Source organism: Cryptomeria japonica, chromosome 3 (assembly GCF_030272615.1).
Source record: "Cryptomeria japonica chromosome 3, Sugi_1.0, whole genome shotgun sequence".
In the NCBI taxonomy this organism is placed as follows: domain Eukaryota; kingdom Viridiplantae; phylum Streptophyta; class Pinopsida; order Cupressales; family Cupressaceae; genus Cryptomeria; species Cryptomeria japonica.
Genome location: NC_081407.1, coordinates 63,708,871 through 63,720,910, shown reverse-complemented (window position 1 = coordinate 63,720,910; position 12,040 = coordinate 63,708,871). Strand labels below are relative to the sequence as shown.

The window sequence follows — 12,040 nt, the reverse complement described above, 5'->3', positions numbered from 1 at the left end:
ATGTAGGTTTAACCTTGGAGGAAACTCCGTGGTTAAGCGCGCTTGAGTTAGAGTACTAATTGGATGGGTGACCTCCCAAGAAGGCATAATGCTTCACCTCTGTGAGCATCACCTAGATGCAATGAATGCTAAGTGGACCATCCATTCTCATGAGAGATGAGTTCTTGTGAACCACTAAGCATGAAATATGGGTCAATGTTTTTGACTCAAAAACTACATAGTTGAATCATGTTAGCAATATCATAATTTGACTTGTTGTGGAAAATATCTCCTACTTATAATAATACTTATTTATGATTTTGTTTGGATTTCAGGAATGCGTGCAAATGTTGAAATATTAATATTTTTGAACGTTGAAATGGCTTTAAAAGGTATTACTATTTTTGTTTCAATCATCTTGTGTTTTTTCATATGTTGCCAGTGCACTCATGAGTCCATGACAGGCATAACATGAGTAATCTGATCATTGGGATTAATATTCTTGCGTTGCTGTGTTCATTCCCAGATGGAATGAAACTTTACCTTTCAGCCAACAAAGTTATACTCACAGAGGGGTTTGATGGAGTTGTACCGCCTAAATATTTTGCAAAGGTTGAGACATGGCCAAAAAGGGAGCCCATACCACTATCATAACATGTTAAGTTTGATTAGAATGCTTACTGAAACACATTTTATCATTTCTATTTCATGCACATTTTGAATTCTATTAAAGTAGGATGATGATAACTATCCAAACAGTATTCTAGTATTAAAAAAGATAAGTTTTCTCATGGTGTCAACAATAAAACCAACAGTAAAGTCAGTGATATCAAGAGAGGCAATAAATTAAACAATACTATCTTAGAGCTCAATACAAAATTATAAAATAAACAATTCATATTCAACACATGAGATCAATCCATAATTATAAATAGGTTCCTTTCCTATATGCTTGGAAAGGAAAATTATCCTTTTTCTGATGTTAATTTAGGGCAATTGCCTCCTGATATGGCTCTTATGCTTGATCAGTTAGTGGATAGTGATAGGGTTCTCTAGTCATCTCTTCTTGACTCTCTGTTTGTATCTCTTTTGTGTTTGAATAAATTTTTACCCCTTTTAGTAAATATTTTGGAATCAAAATAATATATAAATTTTGTGGTGGGTTGAATCTATAATTCTAGGTCATTTTCATAGGCATGGGCCTATGATGGAACCCACACATATGATTTGAAAAATTGTGCACTTTTGCTCTTGAACTAACCTCAAACTATGCTTTTCACTAAATGTTAATGATCAATAATATTTAGAAATACCTTAGGAGGTTGCTAAACCACTAGGAGCAAGTTCTTGCTTGTTCTAGGATTTCGAATGATTCTTGGATCTGAATTAATGACCAAATGAATATCTTTAAATACCATTACATAGCAATACTTTATGTAAAGGTGTACTAAGTTGGCTCATGGTGGGATAAAATGGGCATCAATTGACAATTAAATTTGATTTTTTAAATTCAGGGTTAGTTCCACTCATATGTTGTGGGATTCATACTAGGGGACAAGTAAAATGTTGATATTGATGTAGGAAATATCTAGACATGGGGTTCGTAATAAATATCAAATATATGAAAATATCTATGTTTATGGATGATATATTGTCAAATGCATGGAAATGTTTGTAAATGGACAGAAGGGAATGAGCTTAACTTTGCACAAGATTGTCAATGTCAATATTTGATTGTATTAAGTCATCCTCTCAAAATGAATCCAAAACTAAATTGGAATTAACATTGGTTTGCAAAATTCACTATTACATTTTGCCCCCCATTTTGAGATGCATGTGAATCTTAACACAAACATGTATATTAAAGTAAACGAACACTCACAAACTTACATGCAAAGTAAATATTTAGACAAAAACAATACCAAAGTTCATATAAAGTAATGGGCTGCTCTACTCTTTATTGTGTGTTCAACCTTTTAAAACAAAGAAAAAAGTGCAATGATGTGAAGACTTTCACAATATTTTCCCTTGGTTTTTTTTTTATTCTGATCATACAATGTTTTCATACTGCTGTGTGTTGTGTTTCACTCTAGCCAGTTTTAATATGGTTCATATTTCATGAAATACAAAATGCAAGATAAAGAAGAGTAATTGGATCGAAACGTCGAAATGCAGAATTAAAACTCTCCGACAAGAAAGGAAATGACTGATCCTTTATCAGTTTGTAATGCAGCACCAGAATACAATTGATAAAGAAACTATCAGCTTTGGAAGTGGCTGATATATAAATGTGTCTTTCAACAGTTGATTTCTTCTATAAAATATATTCTTTATTTTCGTGTCTCCACAAAGGTTAATATTATTCATTTCCACGCCGAGGCCTGTAAAAAGACACACAGCCGCAAGAAAATAATCTCTCACTAATATTCGGCACCCAAACTTAATCTCTAGCAATATTTATCTTCCTCTGCAAATTTTTAATCGAGCAATGCCATCCAAAGGATCTGATATAAAATATATAAATGAATTCAAACTCTTATATGCTGCGATTAATATTCTCACTAAAGATAAGCATGTAAGAATATGAATCATCTAAAGTAAATGACCAGATTGCGTTGTGTAACAATACATTAGAGATAGACTTTATTAGAAAGTGAATTGGTCGATGTAGTTTAATGATTTATCAGGGTGACCTACACTTTGAACACTAGAGACAACTTTCAGTCTTGACACTTAGGTTCTCCAAACTCTTGTTTATTGGAGTAGGAAAATAATCTAAGAGCTTTGCGAGTTCCATCTTCTCTATCACATAGTAGCAATGATGACAAACTCCATGCATACCACTTACAAGCACAACAAAATTTTATACATTTTTTACTTAAGTACATATCATTCATTATCTTTCTTACCTTTCTACATCACAATATTTTAATCAATACCAAGGATATGCATAATTTAAGCTCCAACAAATTAATCACACTTTCATAATTGCTTAAGTGTTGGTGTAACTATTTATTCATGTTGGATATAATTACACTTTACTTAAGTTTACTTAGGTACATGCATAACATAGTAGTTTGCATATGAGACACTTACGGAGATGTGCATACATTGAGAGTGTGTATGTAGGAGAATCTCCACCTTTTTATGGTGTGATATTGTTATTACTTTATCATATCCACTTATTGTGGAGTGATAATTCCACCTTCAGTGGGTGATCCACCTCATGTGGAATATTTTACTATTTCTCCTACCTATCCTTACCTACTCTTGCATCTCATTGAGCCACATGTCATCATTGTGTGCTCTCTTGTCTCTTAGCCTTGCCTTTATAAGCAAGTTCATCTAAATTGTATCTAATTCTTAATGATCCAATTGATCAGTATTTTGCATCTTGATTAGAATACGGTTTATTCTTATCAAATATTTTCTCTCTTATTGTGCTATTCAATTTTCTCTTGATCTTGGCTATCTTCAACAAATTCTTAGATTAAGATCAAGACTAATAGAATTCCATTAGACATATCGTATGTTGTTTTAAATTGTATACAATCACCAACATATAGCTTTACAAATCCATTAGGAATAGTAGGAAGTGTTTCTAAAGAATATCATTTAATTAAATTCAACTCCCTTAAATAATGATGGTCATCACTATTTGAAAACAATTATGATAAAGATTATTTTCTAGATTAACAAATCTGAATTTCAACAACTGCCTAATCTGTTTGGCAAGGCCACCATTATTTACAAATCAAAGGAGGGGTTGCATTCCCAAAAAAACTTAAAGTCCCTTTAGATTAGAACATTGCTTCAATTCCAAAGTTGTGTAGCCCATAAGGTTTTCAAAATTATTAGGTTATGTACTTAATTTAGGACAATTGGTGATGTATAATTTCTCCAAATTCTTTTCACAAGCAATGGAAGCTACTACACTCATTCATGTCTTAAGTATTCCAAACATTGGAGTTTCCTAATTGAAGGTGGTAAAACCAACTTCTTTAAGGAACGCCATTTATCTAACATGGTAGCTCTTGAGTAAGCCCCAAAAATTATATATCAAGATCATCCTTAAGCATCAAATAAATATTTTCTAAATTAGGTTCAATAGAGAACTCCAAGTATCCATTTTAAATTATCAAATGATAGGGGTTTGTAGTGATAGAGTTGGGGTTTCAAAGAAAGCTTGCATTTTGCATGTTCATGCGAGGTTTTGGCCCTGTATTTTACCTTGGTTCAGTGCATTTTATGCCTATGGATTGTTTGGAACTATGTTTTTCAATTTGTATTCATAATCTTTTATTATAAACTTAAGATGGAAATGGTGAGGAAAATATCCCAAACCCTAGCAGTGGCGAAGGTGAAATCTTCATCTAGTGAAGGGAAAGGCGACCGTGAGGATGCAAACAATAGCAATCCTGATCTTTTGTTGTAGAGGGTGATAGTGTGGCTATTGTTTTGTCATCTCCTATTGTTTTTCATGTTCCTTATCTCTTGTAACTATTCCTATTCTGCCCCTAGGGTTTCAAAGGAACTTTGTGAGATGGAGGCTTATGGGATGTTCCCATCGGCTGCTTAGCTTATTTTTGCTAGCAGTCGCTGCTCAACTTTTTTAGGAAATATCCGTGGAGCTGGTGGCCCCATGAGTATTTATTTTTTTGCTTATTTTTTAAGGGAAATCTTAAAATTGGTATTAATAATATTAGTAATATTTTGTGCACAATAAAAAATAGAAATAAAATGTTAAAAAAAAAGAGGGAAACAAATTTGTGGAGCCACGTGGCATTTTTAGCAATATGCAGTTGTTGCTTATTTCCAGCCCCCCCTATTTTCACATAGCTTATTTTCGATTCCTAAATAATAGTTGCTCCGCTTAAATAGCAAAAGATTCTAAATCATCCTTTTCCAACAATTTTAAATTTGCATGGGAACACTCCAATTGCTTAAAATTAAGCAGAAAATGGAGTTAAGCAGTGGCATGGGAACATGAGGTTAGTGTGTGATGTTCCAAGATAGCAATTAGGTTATGCCTATGATGTTCCTGGAGTTAAATGGTAAGGGTGAACGGGAAGGGAAAATCCAAATCCAAATCGATATTCTTCTACTAAGATTAAGGTGGAAGGGAAAATCCAAATCGATATTCTTATTTTTCTTCTTATGGAGTCCTTGTTTGCCTACCTTAGGAATTTACTTGTTGGAAGAATTTGTAGTAATCATCTTAATATTGATAATATTAGAACATGGGTTTTTCTAGAATTGAAAAAAAAGAAGCTGGGTTGAGGTAGTTGTTATATTGACTTTATCTCTTTTTATTTCTTTTACCAATTTAGATGATTGTTTAATGATTCTTCTTAATGGTCTATGATATATGGGGAAGAATGACCTTTACCTTAGAAAATGGTCTTTAGGTTTCAACCTAATGAATGATATCATCTTTAGAATTTGATATTTGGGTTCATTGTGAGGGTTGTCATTAGAGTATTCGGATGAATTTTATTTTTATTATTATTTAATTTTTTTTAGCAATATTGTGCTGATGATTCAATCATTAAATTAAAGATGTATTTTTTGTTTGGTAGATTTTGTGTTTTCATGGAGAAGATCAAGATACTCCTTGTTTGTATTACCTTATCTTTAAAATATGGTGATTGGGTGCAAGAATTTGAGGGTTCTCTTGTTATATGTCATTCTTGTGGGAAAGTGGGCCATGCTATTATTACTCGTACGAGAAACAAGAAATATCATTTTATTTGGATGGAAATGTACAAATTCCTACTATTATGTAGGAGCCCATTACTTATCTTTGAGGAGGCATAGAAAAAAGATAATGGGGAGAAAATTCCTATAGATTGTATTTTGATGGATACCTCTTCTAAAGCTTTAATGTTGGATGATAGGTTTATTGTGATCTTAAGAACGTTCCTTGTTAGAAGAAAATAGTTTTTGGGTAGAAGATTCTTGTACTATGGTACAAAGAAAAAATATTTGGAACAATTTTTCAAACCACCCTAAATTAGGGTTGGTATTTTGTAAGGTTTTGTAATGTCTTGTCTTTTGTAGTATTGTAGTTGCTCCTTTTGGTTGTCCTTTGGTTTCTTCTTGGGCTTCTTTCTTAATCATTTTCTTTGTACGAGAGTTTGAGCCCTTTCAAAATCCTTTCTTACCTAATCAAAAATAAATTCAAATGACCGTCTATTTCTCCATGAGCAAGTACGCCACCAAAAAGTACTAAAATAGAATTTCATGTTTTAGTTGAATTACAAGAAAATACTAAATTAATTTTAACTTTCTCAAAGAACACCATCTAGGTTTAGGGAATATTTTTCTTTTCAGCACTAATTGAACTAGCATAATGTAAAGATAGGCTACAGAAGATGCTCCAATAAAAAGGATAAAAACAAAAATATTTCCACCAAAGATTGATTATCCCTCATCTCATTAAATATATGAACATTAGCATGTAACAAACTAACCTCCTTCAATATAGTGTGGAGTTTTTCATGAAGAGATTGTATGGCTTGCAAAGATTGTATCGATAGGATTTTTTTTTCATCAATAGTCTAAACCAATACATCTCTTTTTTACATCTTTCCAACCCTCATATCGCATTTACAAGGTCCATATGATTATTATTTGTAAAGAAATTTATTATGTTGTATTCTAAGCTTCCCATATAACTAATTGCATCTCTCTTATGACTCTTTATCATTCCTTGAGACATTTTGTTGAATTCATGTGCCATGGATACAGATCAATATTTATTGAGGTATTTTGTCAATTTGTTCATGTGAATTGTCTTTACTCCAATATTTTGTAGAAATATCTTCCAATATAGTTACAAAATAAATATCCAACAAAACATTATGCTTTGATAAATGTTCATAACTTGTTTTGAGGCTCACATTTGGCCTAGTCTATGGGGGATGCTTATTGTTTAGTCCTAAATGTATGGTTGGTGAATAATCAGATAACACAGTAATTCCCACACGTACCAAATATTCATGTAACATAATAATTGTACATCACAGCATAAATGACAATGATACTAATTAGACCAGAAAAGTTATATCTTTATTCCAGTGTCCAGAATTGTCCATACGTAATCTCCCTGTTGAGGTTCCAACCTGTCCAGAATTGTCCATACGTAATCTCCCTATTGTGTTTCCAACCAAACAATATAAAGACCCGACGGTTGGTCAAGTTGCCAACCGTCACCAACTCCCAACTACCTGACAGGAACCTCTCAGCGACAAACATAAACCTAACATAACACACATAAATATTATTCTTACTAACATATGTTATTTTATCCCTAACATTAGCCCCCCAAAAACGTAGTTGTCTTCCAGACGACTCAGACAAGAGAAACTGAAAACATAGCTAAGACTGAGAAGAGGGAGGAGGTGTCCCTGTAGTGGTCGCAGAGGAGGTTGTTGTTCGGCCTGAAGTTTCAGGTTCTTTTCCGCCAGCAGCTGTCGTTCCCGTGCTTTCTTTACCATGTGAGTAGCTTCTAGTAGCTTTTTATCTTTCTATTCCAACTGTAAGGTGAGCTTTGCCACTTGGGCTGCTAATGCCTACAAGTCACCCATACCAGTTTTTGCTGGTACCGTACCAGTTTCTGCCTCCAAGTCATCAGTACTAGTTTCTACTGGTACCGTACCTATTTTTGTTGGTACCGTATCAGTTCCTGCTGGCACCATAACAGTTTTTGTTGGCACCGTACCAATTCCTGTCGTACAAGTACATGTTGGCACCGTACCAGTTTATGTCGTACCAGTACATGTTGGCACCATACCAGTACCTGTTGGCACCGTACCAGTTCTTGTTGGCACCGTACCAGTTCATGTTGGTACAGTACCAGTTCCTGCTGGCATCATACCAGTACATGGTACTGTACCAAATCTTGTTGTACCAGTTCCTATTGGTACTGTACTAGTACTTGCTGGAGTTGTACCAGTACCTGTTGGAGCCGCACCAGTACTTGCTAGTACTATATCAATTCTTGTTGTACCTGTTCCTATCGGTACCATACCAGTACTAGTTGGAGTCGTACTAGTACTTGTTAGAACCATACCAGTACCTACTGACACTGTACCAGTACCTGTTGATGTTGTACAAGTACCTACTGGTATCGTACCAATGTCTTCTGTACCAGAACTTGGATATGTCGTACCAATTCCTTGCTCGGCCATTCTATCTTTTCCTGGTACGGCTTCCCCTGCCACTGTGTGGTCTACCGTACTGGTACCCTTCGTGGTTTCTAACACTAATTCTAGTTTCTGTGGTAATGATACCCGTCGTTGCGCTGGTGTTTCCCCTTCATTGATTTTTCGAAACAACACCCCTATTGGTCGTACGTCCCCCATAGGGCTGGCCACCGTAAGTGCTTCCTATGGTACCAAGTGTGTCGAAGGTAATTTGGAAGGTGTGAAATGTACCCTCGTACTCTTCCATTGTGCCTGTAACCTTCTGTGTTGATCCTCCTCTTCCTCCTCTTGCTGTTGTTGTGACTTTGCTTCCCCTTCATCCTTCGCAACTGTGTGAGGTGCCATATGAAACCCCTCATCACCACTTTCCTACTCCTCAATCTCCTCTGCCTCCTCAAAATCCTCTGTGTTGCTGGCATCTTCGACCTCTATGGACATGTCCAACTTTCTTCTCCTTTTGGCTAGTTGCGCGGTGTCACCTAGTGTGTCCAGGTGAGTATAGTAGTACATGGTAGGTTTATTCGGTTTCACCCGTCTGTGCGGTTTGAGGGTTCCCCACATTTGTCGTGGTACTTGCAGGCGTATGGCGTCCAGGAATAGGCTAACAACATGATGGCACATGTATAATGTCTTGTGTTCCAGCTTGAAAAAAACATGAATTCGTTCTGCCAGAAGTTGTCCTTCCGACCTAGTACCAATGATCGTCATACCAGAACCTGTCATACTAGCACTTGGCATACCAGTACATGCTAGTACCGTACCAGTTCTTGATGGAAACGTACCAGTTCCTATTGGAACCGTACCAATACATGTTTGTATTGTACTAGTGCTCATCGTACCAGTACCTGAACATGTCGTACTAGTACTAATTACCTGTACGACGACCTTGTTTTTCCCTAGTGCGGCCTCCTTTGCCATTGTCTGGTTTTCCATACTGGTACGGACCATTGGATCAACTGCTGCCTCTACACCGTATGGGTTAACTCGTGCACTTCCGCTCCTTGGTCGTACGGCCTCTTCAACTTGTGCCAACTCTTCACTCAACTCCACATGGATGGCACAAATCTCTGCACAGATACCCTCAAACTTTTCATACAACTGCTCCCTGCGTGTATGAACTCCGTGAAGGAGGGGATTGTACGGATCCTGCACGTACGGTATGTCTGTTTTCTGACCGTACAACGGTATGTCTGTTTTATGACCGTACAGTCTTTCGCCTTTATCCGTTGCTAGTTGTACAAGATTGTATGACTTAGTTTCTTGTGGGTGCAATGTTCTGTCGTACGGTATTCCTCCTCTTGCAGGTCGTACACCGTATAGGCTATCCCAGTCTCCCTTCTTTGTCGACCGTATGCCATATAGATAACTCAAACATTGCCAGTCTCCCTTCTTTGTCGACCGTACGCTATACAGATAACTCAAACACTCCCTCAACTGGCGTACGCCGTACAAGTGATCCAGTACAGGGTTCCAGTCATCCCCTACGAGTATCACCTGCAGGTCCTCATCCTTGCCTAGATTGATTTTTTTCACATCCCTTTCCTCGTTCTTGATGGGTTTATCCCGTTCAAACTAGTGGGTTGGCGTGTCGTCCATCTATGCCATTCCCTCTTGGTATCTACTGCACTCCGGGGGAAAGGGTCGTTCTTCCATCCCACCGCTTGATTCTCCTATCTCACATATTTGAAGCATGTGACACTCCGGGTGGAAGACCTTATAGTCCTCCATTTGCCAATGAAAAAGTCCCGCCAGTGAACTAGTTCCATCCTCGGAACATCCGTCCAGTTCCAACACTCCTTCCTCATCGGGTTCTTTCCCTCCTCTCTCTCCTTAAGAACCCCACTCCCATCTATTTTAATCTTCTGAGTCGGAGTCCGATGACGCGAGCTCTTCGATAATGGACTGGTTCCTTAGATCAATTACATACTTATGACCATCACTCTCGATTGAGAGCGTATTCCTTTTCCAGTTATGATTAGCTTTGGCCATGATCAGCCACCCCCTTCCTAGAAGAGCATCGTACGCTTTCCTTTCCAGCGGAATGACTACAAAATCCAGAAGGAATTGTTGTGTCCCAATTACCACCTTTTGTGCCATGAGGGTACCGAGGGGTTTGATACCGTGTTGATCCGTACCGACCAGGTGGAAGGTTGGTGGCCAGAGTGTAGGCTTGTCAAGGCTTCGCCAAGTTTCCTCTGGTAGTACGTTGACTTCGGACCCACCATCAACAATGGTGTTTGTAAGCTTTTGTCCCATTATATCCATCTCTACTACTGTCGGTTTCCGTTCGACACCCACCACGAGTAGCATAGGATTCATGGCATCCGTACCAGATTCCTTCACCGGGTCCATACTACATGGTTCCGCCACCATTTGGTGTTCCTGACCGAGGGTAGTGTCCCCGGTTACATTTGTCAGAGCCATCCTTAACTATGGCATGGTTTGCAGAAGGTCAGACACCTGTACGGTTATTGTGGTTTGTAACATCTGCTTAATGATGGTTTTTTCCTTCCAAAGGAGGTCCAACCTCATGCGGCACTGGCAAACCCTACTCACGACTTCCATTGTGGACAAGTCCTTTCTTGTTTCCAGACTACGCCATCCCTTTTCAAGTGTCCACCACCTGACCACATTAACACACACCCATGCGAAATAGAAGTGCATGCCAACCCTCTCACGGGTTTCCTTCATCCTAATGCTCCTAGCACTCCCTTCAAGTCCTTGACTCTACTCTAGTACTGTCTTGTCGTACCGCCCTTGCACCCCTGGTACAAGCTTATAGGTCTCCTCTATGCCTTCATCTTCTTGAGTCCCCCATAAGACCTTGACTACTAACACTGACCCTTCCGGAACTCCTTAAGTCCTCCGGCTCCAACTCTGCACACTCCCTGAGCATGCCCAGTACTCCCACAGCACTGGCACCCCATGTTGGCCTCCCTTAGCTCCTCTGAACCCTCAAGCACCAAACATATCTCATGGGATGACTAGACTCCCTGAGCTAGCTTCCTATTTGCCCATCTCCACACAATGAACACAATACTGGGGCAATAAGATAGCTTTATTGTTATGAAGAAATGACCCCTGGCCCGGTCTACAAACAATTCCAACTCTATCGTTGGTCACTACCCCAAATACTTCCCAAGCATTTGATTACAAGTTCCTGCCCCTAGATCAATGTCCACTCTTGAAACACTGGTATAGACACCACTGCACCTCGCCCCTGGCGGTAGCTTCTGATGTACACTCCTGATCCACGAAGACCCTGTCTCCTTCAGAACTCAACCTAGCGCACCACTGACTCTCTCATGAGCCCGCAATGGCTTACCCAGTACACAACTCAGACAACCTTCCTGAACGGGGACTCCAAGTCACACTGCTTTGGGCCCTTGGCCTATGCCTACATGGCTTCACTGGTGAACCCGGTTCCCTATACATCCTATGCACAATAACTAGCTCCATGCAAACACCCAGTCTAAATCTCTCAGACTGACAAAACACCTTGCACTCCTACTTGGGCACCAAGCTCTTCGCTCCATGATCCAATCCAATATCCTTGGTCGCTGAACTCTCCTTCAACTCGACTGTGCTCCCAGAACAACTCGCCTATGGACCATGTCCTCTTTTCGGTCATGCAACTCATCCATCTTTGTCACCCTCTTGGACTCGCCTCATGGCTCAGCTCAACATGAGCACACTTTCGGAACTTGGTCCCTACTGCCACACTCGACCCCCACTCTAGGGCCTTGAGATCTCGGATCTCAATGCAAATCGCACTTCAGGTAACCTAGGTGTGCGCCCGGCACATCACCCCACTTGTTCCACAAGACACATGGACTTCTGGCTTCGCAACTCAA

At 38.7% G+C, this 12,040-nt stretch overlaps 1 protein-coding gene across 5 annotated transcripts in view; it reads left to right on the top strand.

Moving 5' to 3' along the window:
- Window positions 1-5,796, top strand: part of LOC131032641 (uncharacterized) — a 240,030-nt gene extending 234,234 nt beyond the window's left edge. For 3 of the 5 annotated variants that reach the window (XM_057963679.2, XM_057963662.2, XM_057963670.2), the window contains 2 exons: window positions 315-371; window positions 506-953. In XM_057963679.2, coding sequence (XP_057819662.2) covers window positions 315-371; window positions 506-633 — 185 coding nt within the window. In that variant the 3' untranslated portion in view covers window positions 634-953. Of the gene's footprint in view, window positions 1-314; window positions 372-505; window positions 954-2,154; window positions 2,519-5,558 lie in introns of those variants that run through there. The other 2 variants (XM_057963688.2, XM_057963696.2) reach the window with 2 other exon arrangements.
- Window positions 5,797-12,040: the final 6,244 nt, after the last annotated feature.